At 45.4% G+C, this 24,814-nt stretch overlaps 1 protein-coding gene across 1 annotated transcript in view; it reads right to left on the reverse strand.

Moving 5' to 3' along the window:
* The window catches only part of CSTF3 (cleavage stimulation factor subunit 3), a 731,385-nt gene extending 706,855 nt beyond the window's left edge, over nt 1-24,530 (reverse strand). The window contains exon 1 of the mRNA XM_069623577.1: nt 24,362-24,530. Coding sequence (XP_069479678.1) covers nt 24,362-24,397 — 36 coding nt within the window. The 5' untranslated portion in view covers nt 24,398-24,530. The remainder of the gene's footprint in view (nt 1-24,361) is intronic.
* Nucleotides 24,531-24,814: the final 284 nt, after the last annotated feature.

A 24,814-nucleotide genomic window follows, 5' to 3' on the forward strand; every position in this document is an offset into this window, starting at 1 on the left:
TCCACTCAATTTCAAACCCCTATAAGATTTTTTTGTGTGCGTCTTAGTTAATACAAACTTCTCACACAACAACTCCTTGCATAATAAAACCGCTAAAAACAAAAAACGAAATATTCTCCATTCATAAAAATACAAGCCAACATGACTCCTCAATTACTACAACAATTCAAATCAAATCCTATACAAATCAATCTCCCAAGAGCAGGTTACATCATTGAACAGCAGAGTTTCCATTCCAGTGCCCGAAACCGAAGCAGGGAGTGCGAGTGTCAGCACTCCACTGTGCGGACCACCGGGGGCGTGGTAAGGTACAGCAGGGATCCCTGGGCTGGCAGAGGAATCTATAGCAGGAGCACCAGTTTTCCTGCCTAGGATTCATAGAGGCACATGCGGCAGGATTTCATGGGCAATCCCCGCCCTCACCTCCTAGAAATTCGCTGGCACAGAGTCGAGGAGGGCCAGCCCGAGATTATCCTGCGCCACCGCTGGGGTACAGCCAGCAGATTCTCTGTTGCGGATGGGTCAGCAGAGCAGCTCAGATCTCAGGTGGCTGGAGCTGCAGTGTTTGGCCCGAGTTAGGAATAAGGAGCTGGGCAATTGCTGAACAGCCTGGCTGCTAGGCCAGACCATTTGAAATGGAAGTTCCAACTATTAGGAGTGGCCTGATTTTGCAGGGACATCAGAGAAGGAGTGTCAATGCCATATTTTCAGCCAGGGCACAGTGTGCAAGCCAGCTTCTGCAGAGGTGTGTCGGGAGCGAGTGACCCTCGTTTGTCTTCTCTGATGACATTTTTTCGACTGGTCCTCATGTTATAGGGGCACAAAACAGATGGGTCCGGAGTACCAATCGACTGTAGGTTGTTTGCAAACTTTAAGTTAAATCATTTTAAGGGGGGGTCCTCTGTTGTGAAGCACCTTCTGGGGAACCGAGAGATTGGGACCCTCGGGAGGGAAGCAGATGCACTTGGTTGATGTTACAGCCTAAATCGAAGGAGGACCACTAGCGCGTGACTCAAGTTACGTAGCCAAGCAGCAGTGATTTGACATAAGACCCCCATGCGAAAATGACAGCGGTCAACAGAAGCAGCAATTTGTAGCAGAATTCCTAAATCAGCCTGCTGGAGCCATGGCAATCAACAAAGATGATTTAGTACAGTGTCTCCAAGATATGCAGGAGAAATTAACTTCCTCCTTGCTGAACCAATCCACCGAGCTCAAACAATCTACGAGAGAGCTAAAAAGGTGGAAATTGGGAAACAGAATGCACAGATACCACAGAGCAGGCGCTGCAGGAGGTAGTGGACAAGTCAAGGTGGACAGATGAAGCCTTGTAACAGCTATCGAATCTTGCATACAACGTGAGAATTTGAAACACAGACCCCCACAGATCTAACTTTTGTCTCAGCTGTCCTGAAAGCAATACAGGATAAAGACTTAAAACAGACAGTTCGAAAATGCTTTGGTGAGACTAACCTGGGGATTGATCAGATCCATCGAGTGGGGTTTAAGAGGCCAGACCCGAATAGAAACATTGCCAGCACTTAAGGTGTATGGTCAGAAAGAACAGATCTTACGAGCAGCATGGTCGGCAGGACAGGTCACCATAAATGAGGCGGAGGTCCCTTTTCAGGATCTCGCACAGTCAACGCTACTGAACAGACAGATGGGTCGGGACACAAGGTTTTTGGCTCATAAAAAGATAAAATATAAAATGGATGTTCTTATTTGGTTTGCTGTGTGGGAAAAGAAGTAGAGGTGTTTAGCAACTGTTGAGGGTCAGACGCTGCTACAGATTGAGGTAGAGGTGGATAGTTCAACCCCTGAGCATCATCTGATGGGGAGGAGCAAGAAACCGTGTGAATGGAGCCAGACAATACACAGGAGAAAGGACGCCGAGCCGTAAAGCATTTGTTGTGCGCTACTCAATCCATAGGATGGGAGGTTTTCTTCAAGGGTCTTACAGTCACATTGATCTGGGGGGGTTGGAGATGTGATAGGGTAGCCTTCAGAGGCTGGGGCCTTCAGGTAGGGGTTGGTGTTAATGATCTTTAATAGGTTGCGAGCTAGTGAAGTTGGGTTGGAGTATGTTACCGTACTGGTTGCCATCTGGGATCACATATGAGGGTGGCAGTTGCCATCTGGTTGTTTTTACCCGGGGTGGGATAAGGGTCATAGCTTGGGATGTTATGGCCTCAGTCACTAAAAACTGTTACTCAACCAGAGTTGTTGGGATTCTTTGGGGGGGGGGGACAGAAAAGGGTGGCCGCCCCGGTTATTTTTCAGGAGGTGGGTCAGCATTGGTGAGTTAAGTGAGCACAACATTTAAATGCTTGATGTATATTAGAAGGGCCAAGAATTCCCCTATTAAGAGACAAATTGGTGTCGTTCTTGAAGCGGGCAAGTTCCAATGTGGTGTTACTGCAGGACACTCATTTTAGAAACAGGGATAAGCATTTAATCAGGTTGAAGTCATTTCCGCTTACGATTCAAGCTAACGCTCTGAAAAGAGATGTGGGGTCCCGATAGCCTTTCTGAACACACTGCACGTTCAAGTTCAGAAGACTGTGGTGGGCCCATAGGGCCGGTATGTGTTGGCACAGACCCTTATTGATAGCGCTCCCTATAACTTGGTGTGTCTATGAGCCAAAATTCTTGTCAGGATGGATTTAGCATTCCCTATACCTTGGTGTCTATGGGCCAAAATCTGGTCAGGATGGATTTCTATGGCAGTCTATTAGAAAGGTTTGTGGTGTAGGGAGCTAGTGTTAGCCAGGCCCTTCAATATGGCCAGGGACCCTGTATAGATAGGGGCGCAGGTGTGTTGCAAGGTGCGACTGGTCCGTCAGGAGTGGTCTTGGGAGACAGGAGTTTGCTTTTGAATTAGTGAAAGATCCAGTTCTGTCAGACAAGATAGATCGATCTTTTCTTTTTAGAGATCAATGCTCCAGAGATTTGTAGGGATGTCTTATGGGATTCTTTTAAGGTAGTTCTTCGGGGAGAACGTATTGCTAAAGCAGGGAGGGAGAACCAGTGCAGTGCTATGGAAAAAGAGCTGAAAAGCAGTTGAAGATGATAGCGTTATCCAAAAAGAAATACAAGCGGCTGCAAAAGACGCTTCAGTCTGTCAAGTGCACGTGTCGTGCAGACATATCTATGCTATATGTAAAGCAGAGGTACCAAGTCAGAGCGAACAAAGCCGACTGGTTATTGGCTTGGCAGTTGTGAGAACGCACAGCTGCTCAGAGAATTCCTTAAAATAGATCTACGCTGCAGTGTTTTAGTCACTAGTAAGTAACTTGGCAATCAATACTACTATATGTTCAAAGTAGTAATGCAAACCCTTTTTCACACAATATGTTACTAACCTCCACCTACTTCAAACTGATGTTTAAAAACATTTCCAATGTTGTGTTGAGGTTTTGCTCAAGTAAACTCTTAAATAGGTTTTGTGTTTAGACCTATTGTTTTAATAGTGTGTAACAATGTTTTGAAGAAATTGATAATTTTGCTGAAATTTCCTCTGCTGGTCCCTCTTTCTTGCCAGCATTTATACACTGGTTTCCTGCTTTCTCTCAGCCTACCTTTTACATACGGTTAGATTAGGGGTAGCCTATGACTCTTCTCTTCTTACTATATTTGCCTTTCTGAGACAGGCCCCCCTCTAACAAAAAAGAATTCGTTTGAGAACTTCTATGAGGCTCTGTATACTTCGGAAGTCAACATATCCCCTTACAGACAGATGATTACAATGACCTTCCTTTAATAAAAACTGACAGCAAATCTGGAAAGGCAGGAAAGCGAGGATCTCCCAGAAGGCCATGATGGGCAGTGCTAGACTGGGTGGCCTGTTGGTCCCCGACCTGAGTAAATACCAGGTAGCATCACAATTGGCACTTACAGGCATGGGTCATGACCTCTGGGCGCCCAAAATGGGTAGAATTGGAGCAATCCTGCCTCTGCTCCCCTGCACTTTGTTCCACATGTCCCGCCTCCATTATGCCGAACCTGGGCTGGGCTGGCAACTTGGCCTCCACTAAACACACCCTTACACATGGGATTGGGTCGGTCTTCAAACGTAAAGGCAGCCCGAGGGGTTTGGGTCCTTCCTCCCTGATTTTTCATAACCTGGCCTGCTCTCCGGGACCCCACCCACTGAACTTCAAAAACTGGACTGCGGAGGTGGCGAGGCTTGAAGTCCTGGGACAGCTCTTCAAAGATGATCAGCCTCTCGCCTTCGAACAAAGCAGCTCTTCATCTAACGGAGACTGACAGGTTCTCTTACATGCAACTTCGACACTGGTGCTCCCACCACCAAACCAGTCAAGCAGCGACACATACCCCTAGCCCTCTTGAGCTTACCCTAAAGGAGCTCCCCGGGGGAAAATCTCCACGCTCTACAAACTATTACAGGAAGATGTGCTTACGACAAGGGGCCCCTACATGGCACAGTGGGAGGCAGACCTAGGGCATTCTCTAGAAGACCAAACGTGGGTGGACATATGGTCAAGGACTCACTCATCCTTTTTCTGCATCACTAACCGGGAATGCACCTATAAACTGCTTCTGTGATGGTACTACCCTCCTCTACGCCTGCATCACTTTAACCGGTCCCTGGATCCCCAATGCTGGCACCTATGTGGACAGCCAGAGTCATACTTCCATATGTGGTGGTCATGCCCAACCATAAATGTCTTCTGCCCACAACGCATCTCTACTATAAAAGGACATTACCCAGATGGTGATCCCCATGGATCCAGAAACTATCCTACTAGGTGCCCCAGCACCAGGGGCTTACCCGAGATCGGGGAGAACAGCCAAACTTTTGCCACAACTTCTACTGGCCGGGAAAATTACTATAGCCTGTACCTGGAAGACAGCAGAGGGCCCCTCAATGACTCTTTGGTGGATCAAACTTTGGGACATTTTGGTCACAGAAAAAGTCACAGCAGCCAAGGCAGGCCTTTTACAGACATATCTTGGGCTCCATTCCTAGCCTATGATCAGGACTTCCCGGCGTTGACCCACAAAGCCCATTCGGCCTGGGGGGCCGTCCACTCAGGCAGTTAACTGCTTGTGGGTGTATCCGCTCTACTGGACCAGGAGGAGAGTTGAGTTGGAGGGGGGACGGGGTGAGCTGCGGGGCAGGTGAGCTGCGGGGCCTCCGGACTATGCTGGCTCGATCTCATCTAACTAAAAGTGGGGTTATTTTAGGACTTGCATGCTTGTATTGTTTTCACCTGTGCAACCAGTTTAAAATAAAAATGTAAAAAACATAACTGACAGCAGCAGCGAGAGATCTCAGGAAGAAACAACAAGGGCAATTAATTCTCCACCACATAAACGCCTGGCTCAGACGGGTTTCCGGCTCTATCCATAAAAGAAATAGTCTATATTACTCCCTTAGCCGACCCAACTATTTAATTACTTTAAGGAGCAGGGGGGCATTTCACCCTCAATGGAGGAAGCCAAGGTAGTGATTTTCCCAAAACCTCAGAATGACCCCACAAGCTGTGGATCTTTGTTAGGCAAAGTGTGCATGCAGTACCCTCTGGGACCACTACACACAACTATGACCACAGGTGTAGGCAAAACCAACCTTTGGTATAAGTCTGTACCACACAGTTTTTGGTAGCGAGTTGAGCAGCCAGCCTCATCTCAATAGGGAATGCAATCTTGTAAGGGTGTTACACAGAGGTCTACAATCACAAGTATTCAGATAGACACTTATACTGAAGGTTTCTTGGTAAAACACTTAATTTGTTACACAGTTAGAAAACATTCACTAAAAGGAGGCAATCAATATCACACAAAAATATACTACAGTACTTCACACTATCAGGTTCTGAGGCATTTAAACTACTTTGAAGGCCTCCTCCTTCAGAGCATTTGAAGTAGTAGTAGCAAAAGGGCATACGATAATAAAACAAATATTACAGTTACTCTTAAACAGTGCAAATAGTTTGGGTTCACGAGAGGAGTTGATTCAATGCAATAGGTAGGCCAAAGTCAATGGACTAGAGTCTTGTATAGGTAATAGCGGTTCTGGTAGTTAAACGAAGTCTTTGCCACGGTTCTCAGATGAAAGGTTCATATGTCAGGTCACAAGCTAACTAGGCCTGCAAGTTGCCAAAAGTTTCAAGCACTTTCGCAGTGACAGCCAAGTTCTCTTAGTCAGGTTTTCACAGTACCTTATATTGAAGAAAAAGATGCAGCTGAAGACTTCTGTTCCTGCAGATCTCGCTGTTCCTGAGCCTCAGTCGTGGGGACAAGAGGGAGGACGTCGGGGGACTCCTGCACTGCACGGTGGCTGGTCAAAAAGCTGGCACTAGCAAATCTTCAATTCCAGTTGCTGTCTTCAAGCACACAAATTGGTGTCCTTCTCCCTGGTTATTCGGTTTCCTGCAGCACTCTGAGAAAAATACAACCAGCTCCGAGAATGGTGTCCAGGTGGCTTACAAGTTGATTGGTCCCACCAACTCAAAGAGAGAAGTCGTCCTTGAAGGGCTTCTCTGTCGAGATGAACTTGGTGATTCGGACCTGCAGCAAGGCTTCACCGGGCAAACCAACAGTCCAGGAGTTGCAGCAGCCGTCCTCTTCCAGCTCGTCTTCAATTTTTTAGTTCCAGTGGTTGACTCCCAAGCCAAGAGACTCGCCTTTAATCCAATTTCATCCCATCACTCACCCAGCAGGGTAGCTGTCCTTGCCGGACAGTCAACCAGCCAATCATGCCAGAGTGCACCAAGCACAGGGAGTTTCGGGCACCTCCCTCACTTCCTGCCCACCCCAGACACTCTGGTGCCAGCAGCGGTCTTCAGTCCTGAAGCCCGCCAAAGTCGTAGGAACAAAGGGACAAAACCTGGTTTGGCGTGCAGAGAAACTCTAGAAGGACCTTTCCAAAAAAACATCGTAAAAAGACCAGGACCTGTTTTTACAGAGGGGGCTCGGACGCCATCTTGAAAAACATGGCTCCCGCGATTTAACGCTACCGTTGTTCGCGGTCAGGAAAAATCATGGTAGTTTGTTGTAAAACCACTGTCACCAGCCATTTCGATAGGAAAGGGTAGCATTTGACTGCTAAATGAATTTCTATACACAGGGGATACTAGGTAACCCCTCCAGCAATCTATTGTAAGATGGGGTGTGCTGGGTCTAGGAATTTGAAAAAACTAGTAAATTCACTTTCACTTTACTTTACTTTCTCTGGGAAACAGTAGTTTATCCCAGAGAAGGTATTAAACCTTGGGACAGCCTAAAGGCTTCACTGTCAATGCACTGAGGGTGCTGTGTGACAAATGAAAAGATGCCGCCTATGGAGTGGTCTAAAACTCCATAATTTAAGAACACAGTAGTAAAACGCACATCAAAATACACAAATGGGTGGGGGGGAGGGGGCTTGCACTCTCTCCAGGTAAAAAAAAAAAATCAAGTCCTCAAAATCCAGCAGAGTTGCTGGGGGTCTCTAAGGTGAAGGGAATTAGCACATTTATGAGAATTCTCCCTAACAATGGCCTCAGAAGTATGCAGAGTTGGTATCATCTCCGCTGTCTTCTTCGCCCATCAATGGTGGCACTAGATGGGAAGTACTCTTGGCAGGCTTCTCGCCAACTAGGTGCATTATTAATATCTATCGAAATGGCACTGTCATGGCCCAGGGCTCTGAGCCCAATCTACTCCTTGATCGGCGTCTACCTGCCCTCATCAACTTCCTTCGGCCACCCCGGAGACCTCTTCAGCTCCACCGAGAGGTGTACCATCTCCCTGTAACCCTCCTCGGAAAACCTTCAAGGAGGGGGTAACCGGCTTCACTTAACCACTCTCAATGCTCACTCAGCCATTAGCTAGTAGTCACCTTTGTAACGTTTACGTCTCTGCGGGAGCATCTGGACCCTCCGGGTATGGGGAATACTGCCAGACTGCTAGGTGTGGGCTGGAGACTAGGACTCCTACCTAAAGGGAGAGGATGTACGTCAGCTGCGCAGCTTAATCTACAGTATGCACCCGCTCCAGATGCCTCTCTTGATGACCTTCCTGTGGGTGTTAGGCTCTCCTTCCTGCTATCAGTCACAGAGGCGCTTATGCTTCTGTCCAGTTACTGCTCTGTTCTTCAGGCCCAGACCTGCTGTGGCCTGCTAATGTTCTTCTGCTGCAGGGGCTGCTGATGCAGAGCAGTCTCTGGCTGAAGCCTTTATATAGTTCATTATGTCCTGTGGCCTACATGTCCAGGGGCCTTATCAATGTTCCCGTGGGTTTGTGTTGTACCTTGGGGGGGGCGGGGGGGGGTTGGGTGGGGAGCGACGCGCTGCTACTGGGCGCTGAAGCGTGTGCAAAACAGCTGCTGTATCCAATGCGCGGGTGAGTTTAGATGCGAGCGCCTTGCCTGCTCACTTTGTTTTTCTCTTGCAGGTGCAAATGCGGAAGCTCCAAGTCGGGCGAGACCGTGGAAGAGTTGCTGGGGGATGAAGAGGTTGCTGGCGCCGAAGAGGGACAGAGGAAGGTGCCAGAGCTTCAGAGGGATGGAAGGAGCCACCTGCAGAGGTCAAGGGAACAAGAACACTGAAGCTGGTAAGTCACATGCAGGTTAGCAGCTCTCTGTCGTAATCCCTGCCTTTTCTTTGCAGGTTTGGAACTCCGGACCGTTGGTAAGCTCTATGCTGCAAAAGCAGGTCACCGCCGAGCAAAGCCACACCATTGGGTGTGGCTTGTATAGGCAGCCACCAACGCAAGCTAGACTGGCAACTTCTAAAGGATTCCCAAGGCCAGTCTGTCGGCCACCTTGGTAAACCCAGAAAAGATTCCGGAGCGGCCATCTTGGAAGGAACTCCCAACAGACCAGATTCATGGCCACAAAGCGTGCCAGGCACGCCATAAAGTCCAGCATGTCCCTTTCCCATTCTTCTTGGCCCTAGAAAGGATACATGTATGTGAGTGAGAACCCTGACCCTTGATGGCAGGGGGAACCCTGTGTGTACAAGTGAGGGGTAGATCTGTTGGTGAGCATGACAGCCTTTTTGAAGACTTTGACCTAGATGTTTTCGCCCTCACCGAGACGTGGTTCAATGCCAGCTCTGTCACTGCTCTTGACACTCTCCTGCTCTTGACACTCTCCTCCCAGAGGGCTACAAGACCCTCTCCAAGCCCATGCCCAACCGAATTGGAGGTGGTGCAGCCCTGATCTTCCCTGAATGGGTCCCTGCTACCATCATGCCCACTCAACCCTATTCCTCCTTCGAATGCGTCGTCTGCAGGCTTGGTGTGTCTCCTATCCTCTCGCTTACCCTTGCCACCATCTATAGACCATCTCCCTCTTACTTTCTGAATGGGCCGACCCCACCTCTCTTCTGACCTCCAAGCATCTGCTCCTCCGACTTCAACATTCATCGACTGACACAGCCACTGTACTCTTCTGTGACCCCCCTTACTCGCCATTCTTCCCTCTGGTCCGACTCAGTCGGGCACACCTTGGATGCACTCATCTCAGACATCTCCATCTTTAACCCCCTTGTTGGTTTGACCATGCTCTCCTCTCACCTTGAGCTCCCTTGTTAGACCTCTGCCTTCACTGCCAGTCTCCATCTTTTGACCAATGAAGCAAGTGCCAGCTGCTGCTTTTGCCGCCGCCTTCATCCCCCGCCACCATCCATGCCATTGACTCTCCCACTGACAAAGCTCTCGCTAACCTTCATATCTCCAACACCCTTGCCCCAGTCATGGGGATCTGTATGAAGCCTGCCTCCAAGCGCAACCGTTGGTATGATTCCAACCTAGCATCTCTGAAATGCAAGGTCTGCGTCTCCTATTCCCTCCCTCGGGCCCACCCCTTTATCCTTCTCCTAGCCCATTGCACCAGACAAGGTCTCAAGCTGAGCACTATGAAACTCTCTTCAAAACAGGTGCTTCCCTGCTCCTCCGAACACTCAAGGACAACATTTCTTTTCTCGATAGCTCAGGGGCAAAGCATGTGTCTTGGAAAGCAAGACAACGCATAGCAACACAGGTTCAAATCCCAGGCTTGGTCCCTGGTATTATGTGTTTTTAAAGAACTATAATTTCCTCTCTAGAACCAACCTTGGTCGATTTCTGTAACCATTCCTTTGCCACTGGCTCCTTCCCACAAGCACTCCCTTGTGCACCCTCTCATTAAAAAGTAGTCAGCCGACCCCTCCAGCCCAGCCAACTACCACCCTAGTTCCATTACCCCTTCCTGGCAACTCTTGGAGAAGTTGGTCATCTCCCAGCTGACCCACCACACTTAAGCTGTTTGCCGTCTCCAAGACCGAGCATCCAGAGGCACGGAAACTGCTCTCCTGAACACCTGCGAAAACCTGCTCTCAAACCTTGGCTCAAATTCCCCATCTGTCCTCATCCTCCTAGATCTGTCCACTGCCTTTGACAAAGTCAATTATGCCACCCCTCATAAAACAACTCCATGATACCGTTGGTATCACAGGCTGGCACTGAACTGGTTTGACCTTTTCTAATTATCTGTCCAGGTGCAACTGGGCCCCATCCTTTCACTCTCCACGAGCGGTGTCCCTCGGTGACCAGTCTATACCGGCAACCCCCACCCCCAATCCAGTATGGCCCTCCTGGGCTCCTTCCCAGCCTGGCATCCCTCCCATTCCAGGTCTACCCGACTTCCTAGCACTTAGTGGGGGGATCCTCCGCCTGGCAACCCCTGCCACTTGCCCTGCCTGGGCTCCCCTCAGCACTTGCCCAGCCCCTTCTTCCTCCCCCCTCTTGCTTTTTCAGCCCCATCCCCCCACCTGTCACCTATCCCCCACCCACCCCCTTTTTTGCACTTCTTGGTGCTGCACTTCCATGATCCGTATTGCTTTAGGTCCCATGCCACCCCTCCTTTTTGTCTTGTGGCACCTGGAAAGCCCTTTATGTATGGTGGGCCTTATAAATAACTAATAAATAAATACAGACGCTAAACTATTCACTACAATCTTGGCAAACCATCTGTCACCATTTCTCTCTATGTTGATCGCACCTGATCAGTCTGACTTTATCCCTGCTCAACAAATGTTTAACAATATCCAAAGGGTAGGTCATCCGATTGAAAAAGTTGCAATCATGGCGACCATATTAACGCCCGAGACAGAAAAAGCATTTGACCAGGTGAAGTGGTCCTTCCTTTTTCATATGCTTGATTCACATGAGGTTTGGTTCCAATTTTATCAACATGGTCAGGGCAAATTATAGGTCTCCTCCGATTTTATTTGTACCTTGCTCCAGACGAACGTAACCATATTTAGGCACACATGGCACGGTCCATGACTGGCAAAGAACAAAATATAAAATGTACAGACAGACAATCTGAAAAAGGAAAGGCACAGAAACCCAAGCGCACCTTATGACTCACTTAAGCAGATGTGTTTTACACGCTTTTCTGAATTTAAAGAAAGATTTTGCTGCAAAAGATTTCCTGAGATAGACTATTCCACACTTTAGGTCCTTCCATCCAATTGTCGATTAATGGACGATTGTCTAGGTGTATTCCCCTTACGCGTGGGACAAAGCAAAGATGCCCGCTCTCTCTCCCCTACTCTATGAATTATAGTTGGAACCTGTTTTGGCCAAGATCCGGATGTGTTCACTCCCAAAATGGGCGTACACAAAATAAAAGGGAGAAGACACTCAAGTGATATATACCCAAGGAGCACTGGGAGTTTTATGAGGTAATGTACCCAAGTTGACCCAGTCCATACAGAGCAGGGAAGCCTGGTATAAAACCATGTTTTAAGGAAACTTTACGCCGCTGTTTTACACACGAGGGTTCCAAATTCGCCGTCATTATGCTCACAAGGATGTTTGGTGGAGTTGCGTGGTCCTAAAACCCTTCTCGGGTGACATTACATCTTATATCCAATATCTTTTTTCTACCAATAAAATGTTCAGTGTTCGGGAGTGGTTAATGGGTATTGCCGATCCAGATGTTCTGCTCTCTAAGGCCATTCTCCTTATAGCTGCCGGGCTGATTATTGCCCAGAGGTGGAAGCAGAGATCCCCCGACGAGTAAGATTGGCTGCAGAAAGTTACATTTTTTGGCTCTGGAGTGGGTCACATACAGGGTCCAGGGGGATTATGAGGCTTTTAAAACAGGTTGGCGGGGGGGGGAATAGATTTAGGTTCTTTTTTCTCTGCAGTGATTATATGTTTCAATAGTGCCCTCAAACACTACGAATTGTGGGCATTTTATGGGACTCTGTATCAAGAGTTGGCACGAAGATATATATCTGTTTACTACCAGGGAGGGGTTTGTTTTGGTGGTTGTTTGTACCTATATTGAAAAAATATTTAAAACTATTAAAAAGATGTTTCCACAGCAATGCTACAGTAACCGTAGTTTTTTACAATAGCACTCCCTGCGCCAATCACATCCCTGGTTAGGTACAAATTCAACTTAAGTCTTAAAATAGAACTCCAAAAAGCCCTAGAAGAGTGCTTATAAAAAACAAAATCTAAAAAAAAAAAAAAAAAAAAAATAAAAAAAAATTTAAAAAACTAGATTCCATCCAAAATGGTCAAAAATGCAGCAAGTTGATAATAGCCGCTTGGTCTGAATCCAGTCCAATTCCAGGACTTTTGTACATCCCGACCGAAGACATAATTCCTCCTCCGAGGAGCAAATAAAAAGCTTTCCATAGGATCATAACTGTACAAACATTTAAGCACAGTTCCTCCTGAATTTTAACAAAAACTACACTTGTGGCAAAAGGACCCTACTATAGAGCTGCAGTAACCTCCAGCTAGAACGTGCCTAGAAGGATATCAATCCCAGCTCCTTGCATTGGTGCTGTAGGGACACCATGAGGGAAGGAAAGTTCCCTTCTCCACGACAACGCTTCCCACTTAGTCCGCTTCACTGGAAGGTCAGAGGTCTCAGCCATATATAACATCTTTGGTACAATTCTTTGGGCATTAGAAAGACCAAAATGGAATCATTGAAAACGCCCATAGTTCTTATCCAGTTGGCGCAATTGAACTGTAGTAGTGATCATTGACCTTCCAGAATTAACCTGCCTTTAACATTGTTTGCGTGAAGAGACGCCCAAATATCTATTGTTCACAACCTCTAATGTATTGCTATTGATATGCCATGTAAAACTTGTTTAATAATTTTTATACAAATGATCAATTAATATTTTGACTTGCAGACAATTAAATCCAAGTCAATTGAATAAGCATTCAATGCAGTCAATGATCGCTGTAGTCAGATGGGGCTAAAGTCACCCAATACAATGTCATCCGCATACACCAGATATTGTAGACTTACATGACGCAACTTGGGCAGATCTGGCTCAACTTCTTGCAAGGTCAGTCCCATATAACTTATATAAATGTTAAATAAGAACGGCACCAATACAGCCCCGACGAAGCCCATGATGGGTACGTACCCAATTTGTAAAGGTACCACTCTCTCAATTTATACCTTTATTTTTTTGTATTAGGATGTAGCACATCTAAAATACTGATCAAGTTGGCAGGGTGGGGGGTATGACAGCCAAATGTAGAAGCTCACCCCCGCCCTCCAGTCTAAATCTACTAACGCAATCGAAGGCCCGAGTAATATTGAGGATGACCAATTATAATGGTCTGCCTTTTAAAAAAAATACCTTGCTTCATCAAAGATTTAAGAAACCTGCAATTTACCTACCTCCCCCCCCCCGCTTAAAATCAGATTGTAATATATCAAGACAGGACACACTCCTAGACTCTGTAGCACTCAATAGTAAGTTGGCAAATATTTTATTGGAAGAATCTAGCAGCAAAATTGGCCGATATTAAAATTGCAATCGCACACTTCCAAGACTATGGCACAACACGTGCTATTGTCTAAAAAAAAAAAAAGCCAATAAAACTGGCCCATAATACCAGATTCGATTTTAGTGTAGCATTGGTGAGACCGTCACGCCCCGGAGCATTAGAAGACTTACACCTCACTTATCATAAATTACGTCTTCAGCTAATGAAACAATTGATTCAGGGCATTTTGTACTCAAGCACCTGTACACTTTTGGACCATTCATATTTGGTTGGTGGGCGTTGCTGTTCCACTGCTGCCCATGTTTTGTTTGTTCTAGTTAGGATAGATGAATAGCAGTTTTCTGAATTTTATCTTGATTGTATTACATATTGGCTAATGTACTCTTTTCTACACTCCTTGTTTCTTTGCTTTTTCTTCTTCACCACTTTGTTTTACTGTTTAATTTATTTTGTCTATGTTCCTTGTGTGTTATCTAGGAAATTCTTCACTAAGTCACTACTGAGTTACAGTTTTCACATTAAACATTTTTATGTTTAATGGCATATGCTGGTGCAGATCATCCTGTATTAATATTTTGCTGTGCTGGAAACAATGTCAGCATGTTTGACTTTCATGAGCTGGAACGTTAAGGGTGTAAATAACACAAGAAGAGAGAAATATTACTGAGTAGGAGGAAGCCAGAAATAGGATTTCTGCAAGAGACTCATTTGAGAGGAGACCAAGTAGGATATATTTTAAATGGTTTTTACGTAAAAGGAGTTTGAGCTATTTTGCAAGTAACTCTTGGGGCGGATCTATTCTTTTTAGGAAAAACTTGATATAGGACTGATTGTGTATGTGTTGACCCTGATCGGAGAGAGGTTCCACGCACTCGATATTTATTGAAAATAGTAACCCGACACAAAATAGTTTTTTGTTAATGGATGGAGTCTTGGACGAGTTGGGTTGTATGGAGATAGTATGGGGTTGGGGACTTTTACACTACACTAGATGTGAAAATGGATAAGACTAACCAAAAGCTGGTTCTTACATTGAGGCCAAGGTGAGGATGGGACTTTTAAAATTGATAAGACAGTGGTACTTGCATGATATTTGGCGTGATTTTAATGGGAGAGTATAAGTTACACGTTTCATTTAATGGTTCATGGGACGTCTTCATGTATCTACTTTTTTCTAGTTGGAAGTCTAGGTGGAGAGGTTCGCTGTACTGCGTTTGGTGATGTGATTTGGGGCCATGCGCCGGTTGTGTTAGCATTAGAAGGATCTGCAGGTGGATTGAGAACTAAGAAACAATGGCGTATGAATACACAACTACTTTCTGATTTGGAGTTTGTCAGTCAGATTGAAACAGAAATTTCAAAGTTCATGGAGAATAACCAGCATTCAGTTGAGTCCATATCAGTGATTTGGGACGCGTTGAACATTGTGAGGAAAGATTTGTTTCACTTTGTACAAGCAACGACAGGGGGAGATGGTTATGGTCAATCTAGAAGATGAACACAAAATAGCTGCAGAACATTATTGTGGGTGTTGCAAGTAAGGAAAATAGGTTAGCTTTGTCCCATGCTAAACAGGCTTTAGACTGAACTTCACCAAAAGGTGGAGCCATACATACTTTATTTGAGGCAACCTTTCTGGGAGCAAGGTGAGCTTTGTCGGCAAAACATTTGAAGCAGAAGGAAAATAATAGTCAGGTGCTCTTTGTTGTGGATGTTGGGGGGGCAATTTTGAGAATAGTTGTGAGAAGTTCAGACTGATGATATGCCTCTATACAGGGCTGACGAGCTGGTCTCCGAATTGGAGATGAGCTATTATCTTTGTTCGATAGATAAGTTTGAATGAGCGCGGGAGGTTAGGACTTGATGTTCCAACAACAGTTCGGGAAATTGAAAATTCAATAAAGGTGTCAGCGAATGGTAAATATTCTGGTCCTGATGGGATTTCCAATAGAGTTCAATAAAATTTTGTGAAATCCTGGCCCCTTTCCTTACACAATTGTATACAGATATTGTGCATAATAAGGCGGTCGCTGAGTCGATGAAGACTGCATTAATACCGGTAATTCCCAAAGCTCCTTCTCTCATTATGCGAAAACTACCGGCCTTTATCGCTTTTGAATGTTGAGCTTTTAGCGAAAGTATTCGCTAGAAGACTGAATGGCTTGCTTCCAAAGCTGGTTCACAAAAACCAGACAGGTTTTGTATGCAGAAGGAACAGTTATGATAATTTGCGGGGAATTACTTTATGTTATTTACCTAAATAAACATTCAGCAGATGCATATGCAACTGTCAGTATGGATGCGGAAAAAGCTTTCGACAGGGTGATTTGGGGTTTTCCTACATCAAGTCTTGCTTAAAGTAAATTGTGGACTGCATTTCCTAAAACTTTTTGGAGCTCTATATGGTGGTGCGAAGGCAGCGGTGGTCGTTAATGGCTGTCAGTGTGTTTCAAGATCTAAAAAAAGGACTAGTCAGGGCTGCCTCTAGTCTCCGTTATGCCCAGGTAGAATGGGCATTGCGTTTGGGAACTACACTTCAAAAGTCCTCATACGCAGACAACCCCTTCGTTCCGACTTCAAATCCAGAGCGCTCATATCGAGGACTACTATTGACATTGCAGAGATTTGGAAGTATCTCTAATTATAAGGTGAATGTCTCCAAGACCCTAGTTTTCCCGATCTGCCTTTTTTGTCATAGGGGTTAACGTGGAACGTGAAGTGTGGACTGACTCAGGTCTCAAATATTTGTGTATTCATGTCAATAGGGATATTGAATCACTGCTTGTGAATAATATTCGCCGGAAATTTGTAGTGATAGATAGTAAAGGGGAAAAGTTAAAACTGACCCTCTGCGGCAAGGTTAACATAGTGAAGATGACATTGCTCCCAAAATTACTATACGTTTTTAGTAGCCTCCCTCTGCTGCTTTCAAATAAACTACGCTTGAGCATTAATAAGTCCTTGAATAGATTTGTGTAGGGGAGAGGCCGTGTACGGGTCCTGAAAAATGTCCTTCAGAGACCAGTGCATCTAGGAGGTTTTGGTTATCCCGACATAAGACGTTATCACACCACATTTACATTACGTACTTTGCATCACTTGATTGCGACTGACCAACTTGACTGTGCAGGCTGGGTTAGGATCGAGAGGGAACCTGCCCCGCCTAAACCACTCAATGTTATTCTGTTAGCAGATAAAAGGATGCCGGTCAGTACGACTCCACCTCGGCACACCCTCCGCACTGGAGATTCACACTTTCCACGCAACGCGGTTCCTGGTCGCTTAGCATAGCTAACACTTCCCTCGAGCACGCACCCCACCTAACCCTACTGTCCTCTTCCTTCATGCACTTAACATTCTGAATACTCACAAGGCATAGTACGTTCGGCCATCCCTCCCCCCTCTGTATTTAATTGTACTGCTAGCCCATGTTCCCTCTGTGATGCCCTGTGGGCGCTTTGAAACAGAATGCATTTCCTGTATAAGCTCCTAAAAAGCAAGCAATGAATTAAATATATAAAAACATGTGAAAGAATGGAAGAGATGTAATGAACTTTGAGAGGAAAAATATCTGTGTGCGGACTCTAGTTTGTGGAGAAATCCACCTGTGAAACAGGGCAACTATGCATATTGTGGATTTCATGGCAAAAACCAGGTATTTGGAGAATTGGACAGGTCCATGATGCTCTGTGTATGCATGACTTTGAATTCCTGCCCTTTAAATATAAGCGGAAAGACAGTGAAATTTGCTGTTACAATGTATTGCGAGACCTCTTTCCTGATGATGAATGCTGCAACGCACGCTCCGCCTGCGATCGTATTCCTCACTAGGGCCATGTCTCTCTCTGCATCCACTTTACACAAATTTACTACACCTTCTATTGAAGAAGGGTGGTTGAATCCTAACCCTGCGCACCCTACCATACAATACATGGCACGGAAGAAGAATTGAAGGTACCATGATCGCCCATACCATTTTGGACCGAATTCCTAGTGCTCCTGTGATAAACATGTATGTCAAGAGGTACCCATTCAGCCAACCATACAGCCCAGGAGCGGTGCAAATGCTACCTAGAGTGGACTAGGAGCATCAAACTGCAGCTGAAACTTCAATTGACAGTATCGGCTAAAGCACCAAGAAGCCATGTTGACGTTAACCATGACATGGCATTAGACAGGAAGCATGCCTGCAATCCGCACATCGGGACACAAAACATGCAGCCGAATACACGAAGAACACATGTGGAACAGTTCTATAAGTTAGAGGACAGACATACATACTGCTTTTGCTTTTATTATTTTGTCATTAGCTTAAATGCAAGAAGCAAGAGATCCTGAGCAAGCTTGCAGATGCTTACATGCAAATAACCTTATGGAACTGCAGGAGCACCTATGGGACCTGACAGAACCAATGTATCACTAACATATGGAAAACTATAGAATAACAAACATATAGAAGCCATGCCTTGGTTTAGGAAAAGTCATAGTATGCCATGTCTCAGTAAGAGCTGAGCTGAATTCAGGCTGATCGGGAGCGCAAGTGTGGGACAGGGCCAGCTGCCAAGGCCACCAAGATACAAGTAGCATTGCATTCCCTGAACTGCAGTAACACCAACTGCAATAAAAACAAATAAAGCGACATAAATCGGAGTAATTGGGACCCCAGAAGCCCAAAACACGGTCTCTGATCGAAACCAGCGCTGGGAAAGACGAGCGATCGCACGCCACCAGACAGAAGCTTACAACAAAGTCATTAAAGCAAGAGAGTTGCATGATGTAAACAGGCACTCAGTCTTTGGTGGTGCACACACGTTACAATGCAGACACAGTTATACTTGTTACCTTGAAGAGGTACCCCTCGAGCTGAGAATCATTTCAGATCCCACGCCTGAGGACACCAGCTCTAGCCAATAACAAGTCAAGACCCTAGGAGTGGGTAGCAACAGGCAAGAGCCAATGATCAGACCCTCACACTGAAACATTGTTTAGTAGCAGTGATATTGGGATGGGCCATGCCCGACATGGGAGAACCAGTAAACTAACACATACAGGGTCCACTATAGGTGGACTACCACTCGGGCGATAGGTTTTCTGGAGAAGGGCCCAGGTTGTGACGTTAGAGGAAGTTGGGATTCAGACTTAGGTTGGTTGTTTGTTGTCAAATATTGAGTGGAACCGCGTATGTGCAGTTCCGGTTAAGTACAAAGTTGATTAAGAACTGAGGTATAAGCAGTACAGTATTAATTACTACCTGTATTGTCTCCCTGGAAGATGTGGTTGCGCAGGCTGTGCAATAAGGATATTTGCTGAACGGTAAGACTGATGTGGGCACCACCGTCCATATGTAGTGGGAACGTAGGAAAGTTCAGCTGTTCTGGGATGGTGTTTTTCAGAGAATAGACCTGGTCTTGGGTCTAGCTCTACCCAGGGATCCACTTCTTGGTGTGTTGGGCTTATTTCCTTCATATTGTATTGCCTAGTGGTAAACTATTCTGGACATAAAGAGCACTCATTCTTGCTAAGAGACATTTTGAAATTCTGGAAAAGCGATATTGCCCCTGTATTGACAAACAGCTACGACGTTTGTCTCTCCTGTCTAGGAGTGAGAAAGAGCGCTTCCACGCTAAAGATCAACATCACAGGTATGTGGCGATCTGGGGGAACATTTAATGACTTCTGCTTAAATCAAACTAAGGTTTTTTGCATTCCATGCTCGGCCGCCCCTGTAAGCAGATGTTTACTCATTCGGTGTTTTTTTTCTTCCATCTCCACTTTTTCTACTCTTTTATTCACCTTCTCACCCTGAAGTTATTTTCCTTCATAAATTGTATTAAGATATATTCATAAGTATTATACCTTGTATTAGAATTATTGTATTTTGATTGTTTTGGTAACTTAAAAGAATAAACATTTAAAACAACAAAAAACATCTCCTTTGGAATAGTAATACATGGCAGCAAAATAATTCTCGCCGACAGCAGATATTGTTTGTGCCTGCAAAGAATCTTGAATTGCTTGACTTGATCAAGGACCAAAAGGAGATTGTCCCCATTTACACCCAGAGCTCAAAACATCACTCATTTACTAGCGATTTTCAGAAATCCCCCATATACGGTTTACATTTCTGAAATATGAATCTCAAAAGTCAAGACATTAAGATAACATTCAGTTTCATGATCTCAGTCAGAAGATCTGAGCTTAAAGGTGAAAGAGGCTGGCTGACTTGCCTCATGGCTCAAATGAAAAACATGAACCTAATAGTAGGACATGAACAACCAAAGCCTAAATTCAGAGCATGGTTCGAAAATTGCCAGGAGCCAAGTAAGCTTGACACCAACAGCTACTGTCCATACAAAACAGCTATGTGACGTTAACGCTGGGTGTTTGGGAATGTGCCTTGCGTGCCCCTTTCAGTTAATGAAATGAAAATGTCGAGCAAGGAAATGGAAGGCAGGGCTCTCCATACAGAGAGAATCTTCCTTTCCATAGCCGCCCGATGTCGGTCGGGGGAACCAGCCGTCAGGCACCTTAGAGTGTGGGCTGAGATTGTAGGTTTCAGCCCGTGTTTCTAGCAACCTGATTAGCTGGTTCCCCCGTGTCGGGTTCTAATACTCCTTTAAATAGATCTAGATAAATGCATATAATAATGGGCCATAAACAAAGGACTAAAGAGTGTAGTTTCCATTTCGTATTGAATATAGATTTGCAACTCTAGGTTCAAACTCCCTGTCCCCAGAGGCAGCCCCTGCTTCGAGATACCCAGAAGCTTCATTAAGCTATTGCTAAAACTACTTCCAATACATGCAGGGTTTTCAGCAAGAGGAGGTTTGAGGAGATCTCTCATTCAAAAAACAAACTGCCAACCTCACCAAAAAAGATACTTGCCTACCAACCGCCACACCCATCTATCATTACAAAGCTTTAATAGTTTTTCTTTTGAAACACCCAAGTAATCAGCAGCATCTTGATGAATGGTAGACTGCAGACTAGCCACCAAGCATTCAAATGGACCAATGGGGGGGGGGGGGGGGGGGGGAGAGAGTGTCCAAGGAATGAACATTGCCCACTCTGTATTAACTGATACAAAAGTAACAATATTTCAATCACTAGAAGCGTGTTCTGAAAATAGCCACTTTGCACCACTGCATTAAGATGTGCACACACGCCCATAGAAAGGAATACACCTATTGGGACATTCAGGGTTCTCAATTACTGGGAGCTATTTAGCTACAGCTTCTTCCCCAGGTGAGCCTGGCGAGCTTAAAACCAAACAGCTACCAGGATATACTCTTGGCTCCCAATAGCAACTGGTGCCATACAAACATGCCTGTGACATAACTGAATATTTGAGAATGTAAAGGACCCATTTAAACATATTGCACTAAACATAATGGCCAAAAACATCAAGTGTCCATCACATATGTAAGTTAAATATGTAGAACACTGCATTTGCTTCCTGGTTTCCCGGCTCCTGCTTACTGGGTGCTACCCGACACCCAGGAACGTGTTTTACCTCCTGCTCATTGAACCTTCATGTCGAACCCCGCTAATGTATATATTTGTCTTCAAGGTTTAAAAAAAACACCACTCCTTTAAAAGCAGGCCACCCAACGCACATGCAATGGGGTTAATTTTCATATGCAACACTTCTGGTTTATCACAATTGGAGTCCGTTTCGTGACCGCATAGGTGGAAGAGCAGAGCCAACCTCCTGCAATTAAAACCTGTGACAGCAGGTTGCAGACATCCGATATGAGCAGTTAAACCCATTGGCATGTTTCACCAGTGTTAAGGAGATTTTCCATTGTTATGCCAAACCCCCTCTACCTGCGAGATCCACCCCCGGTACTTTTTGCTGGACTTTTTTTCCTCGTTTCCCTGAACGAGGGGGTGCCTTTCCACCTCCGATTCTTTGTGCTCTGACCAAGAGAACCCAGTGAACAGTGTTTTTACTTTGATTTATGGAGTCTTGTGTTCCCCCATACTTTTTTCACCATCTGTTTCACTTTTGTGCAGTGTTGCTGGGAGCTCTTTAAGATATCTTTTTTTATATTATTTTACTTTGCTTAACAACTACTGTTCAATGTTAGGGGGATATTTTTTTATCAGTCTTAGCTTTTCCTTTTGCAAGATCAGCAACACACGACCCTATGTGGAGTACCAAGGGTTTACCTTGTATCCCCTTTCTCAATACCCCTGCAACATTTCCATTAACATTTACTTATGGCTGGTAGACATGTTTGACTTTTGTGCAATTTTTAACAGCAGGCTGTCACCACAGCTGCTGTTATGCACATATGGATCAGCACTGACCCAGAATCTTGGCTTTATTTTTGACAGGAACCCTTTGTGTAGCCTGTTGAGGCTCCAGTGTGTCTGAGGAGAGTATGCTAGGAGGATCCCAAAACTCTATACTTTGTTTTCTGAGACTTTGCAAAGGATGACTGAAATCCTGATAAATGACGAGGATCCTGAGGCAGAAGACAAGTCGGCCACTGGAACAGAAGACCCCTGCAGCCCCATCCAGCAACCTTAAAGAGACCGCTGCTGTCTTGACCCCGTTTTCAAAATCAACAGAGGCGCTACGAAGAGGACCCTTCCCTTTGGCAGGTGGTACCTACTAGCCATGAAACAACCTGCAAGACGAGCCATCTCACTCCCCATGGTCCCCCAGCGTTGCGGCCTTCCTGGGCTGCAAGCCGCCAATACCAGGGTACTCCGAACATATTGCAATGCAGCTCACATCTCCGTCCCAAGATTAGCCTAGCTGCTCTGCCATACTAGCAAAACCTTGAGTAGTACACAAATACTAGTTGGGGCCTGTATACCAAGGGATCCGTTTTATAAAGTCTTACCACACGTAGACTTCAGAAATGCTGCATTAACCAGTTTAAGGGTACACTACACCAGAGAAAATGCTTTTAACTGCAAGGCATGTGGAACAGGGGTACACAAAATTGTAAAGCATGCATGCAGAGGTTCATGAACAAACTTGGATCTTCTGTGTGCTCCAAACTATTTCAAGAGCACAGACGCCTTCAGAAAGGTGCATTACACACAGCAATTTCCCTAGACCTAGTGAACTGGTATACAGTCTCAAGCACCCAACGAGCTTTCTATTGAACGGACACAACTCAAATATCACAGAGATTAACTTTTTATTACACCAGTTGCTACAATCTTGTAGTGACATAGCACCCAATTCTATACAACTATCCATTTTATAGCTATGTTGTGCTTGTAGCAAAAAGTTAGTCACTTTTAAATGTGCCGCAAAATATTCAGCCATCTGCCTATTTTAATTAGAGTTATAGACTGATACATATTCATTTCTGACAGCCAGTGCTCAAAGCATCAGAAGGTCACGAGCCCAACACATCTTCACATGAAAGAACTCCTTTGGAAGGGGGTTGGGGGTTAACCAAATGGAATTCTGAACATTTACTAGCTACCTTTAACTATTTTAATTAACCATACATTAAGGAAAATGCTCATATTAGTGCCACCATGATATTTTTCTGGTCTGAAAATTTGGAAATGAATGCCATAGTACCCACAGTATAGGCTGTGGGTAGTATTCCAGTTCAACAAACTACTTGAGTATGAATATTTATCAACTGGACTGACTGCAACCGAGTGCCATGCTCTACGTTTCATGTAACGTAGGTCTTGTATAGAGTGCCAATGTCCCAACAGCCTACCATCAGGAACAGTATCATTAGAGCCCGTTATATCTAATTATGCAACTTTTGGGAACACCACAATTGTACTACATTGCCTAAGCTTTGCAGATACCTAAAAACATTGCAGATCAAAGGCATAAGGAAATACACAATAGTCTCAATAAGAAAGGCACATGTTTGCACATTATCCAAGGTGTGTTCCTCCAGGGGGACGGATGCTCGTTCATGGAAGTTGAGCAGCCAAGAAAACGAAAAGAACGGGAACTCAGGAGGTGATAAAGACTACGAATGAAACAGTAAATTGGTTGTGGACTAGATTATCGCCAGTAGTCAGATTTAACGAGGCTGTACAAGGACTGGAGGCGCGTCAGAAGACGCTGGAAGGTCCAATTAGCAAGTACTGTGAAAATGCTGGCGATTTGGTAGGGGCATTGAAAATGAGCATAGCTGGCCAATCTAAGGAGGCAACGGTGTAGCCAGGGTTGTTCTACAATTGGGGCCTCAGGCTAATCTAATTGGGTCCTCCGCAGGGACACGAACATCTGTAAATGACCACACAGTGCTATCGAGTGGACATTTGGGAGATGGATTTAAAGGGCTAATCAGAGAAGCCCAAGTGTAGGAGACCAGGTCTGAGAGTAATAAGAAGCGGGTATATAAAAAAGAAAACTAACTACGGGCAGTAAAGAGTATTCCATTGAAAGGCTCCTGAATCACGCACCCAAACCTTTATAAAGTCTTCCCCCATACGCAGGTAGCAGTTCTACTACTAGCCTCGGGTGTGCCGAGCATGAGAACTCCGCCAGACCCATCCCAGGAACTGAGTGGAACATGCCTCTGTCATTAGCCAAGACGCCCTTCACCACATCGCCAGTAATGGAAAGCGACTTCGCTCTGCAAACACCCACCTCAATCACCTGCTCTGCGGCTCCCTCTGTGGACATAGCGACTATCTTTAAAACCCAGCGCTTAGCCTGTCAGTCGTCCCTCGTGATATTAAAACCTTTCCCGTGGAGGCACCTCTACAGCATCCACCCTCTCACAGCCCGTCTTTCCCTCCTCCCGCACAGTACAAAATGGCTGCCAACTGCTGCTGCAGGATCATCGCCGTTGCGCAGTGACGTAAAACAAGAGCGCCCTCTTGAGGTGTTCCCATGGTAAGAACAACACATATAGTAACGCGGAGAATGCACCCATGACCATAGAGTTGAAACAAACGTTACCTAGTAAAACGTGATATTCCCATAGAGTTCTAATAAAGAACTAGAGGGCACCATGCTATGCCTGTCTAAAGCAAAAGTGAGCCAGCCGAGGACGCCATGCTGGTGGAGTTAATGCTGTATAATACCAGCATTTTCAAC

The sequence above is a fragment of the Ambystoma mexicanum genome, chromosome 11, assembly GCF_040938575.1.
Source record: "Ambystoma mexicanum isolate Mex_15411 chromosome 11, UKY_AmexF1_1, whole genome shotgun sequence".
Taxonomy (NCBI): domain Eukaryota; kingdom Metazoa; phylum Chordata; class Amphibia; order Caudata; family Ambystomatidae; genus Ambystoma; species Ambystoma mexicanum.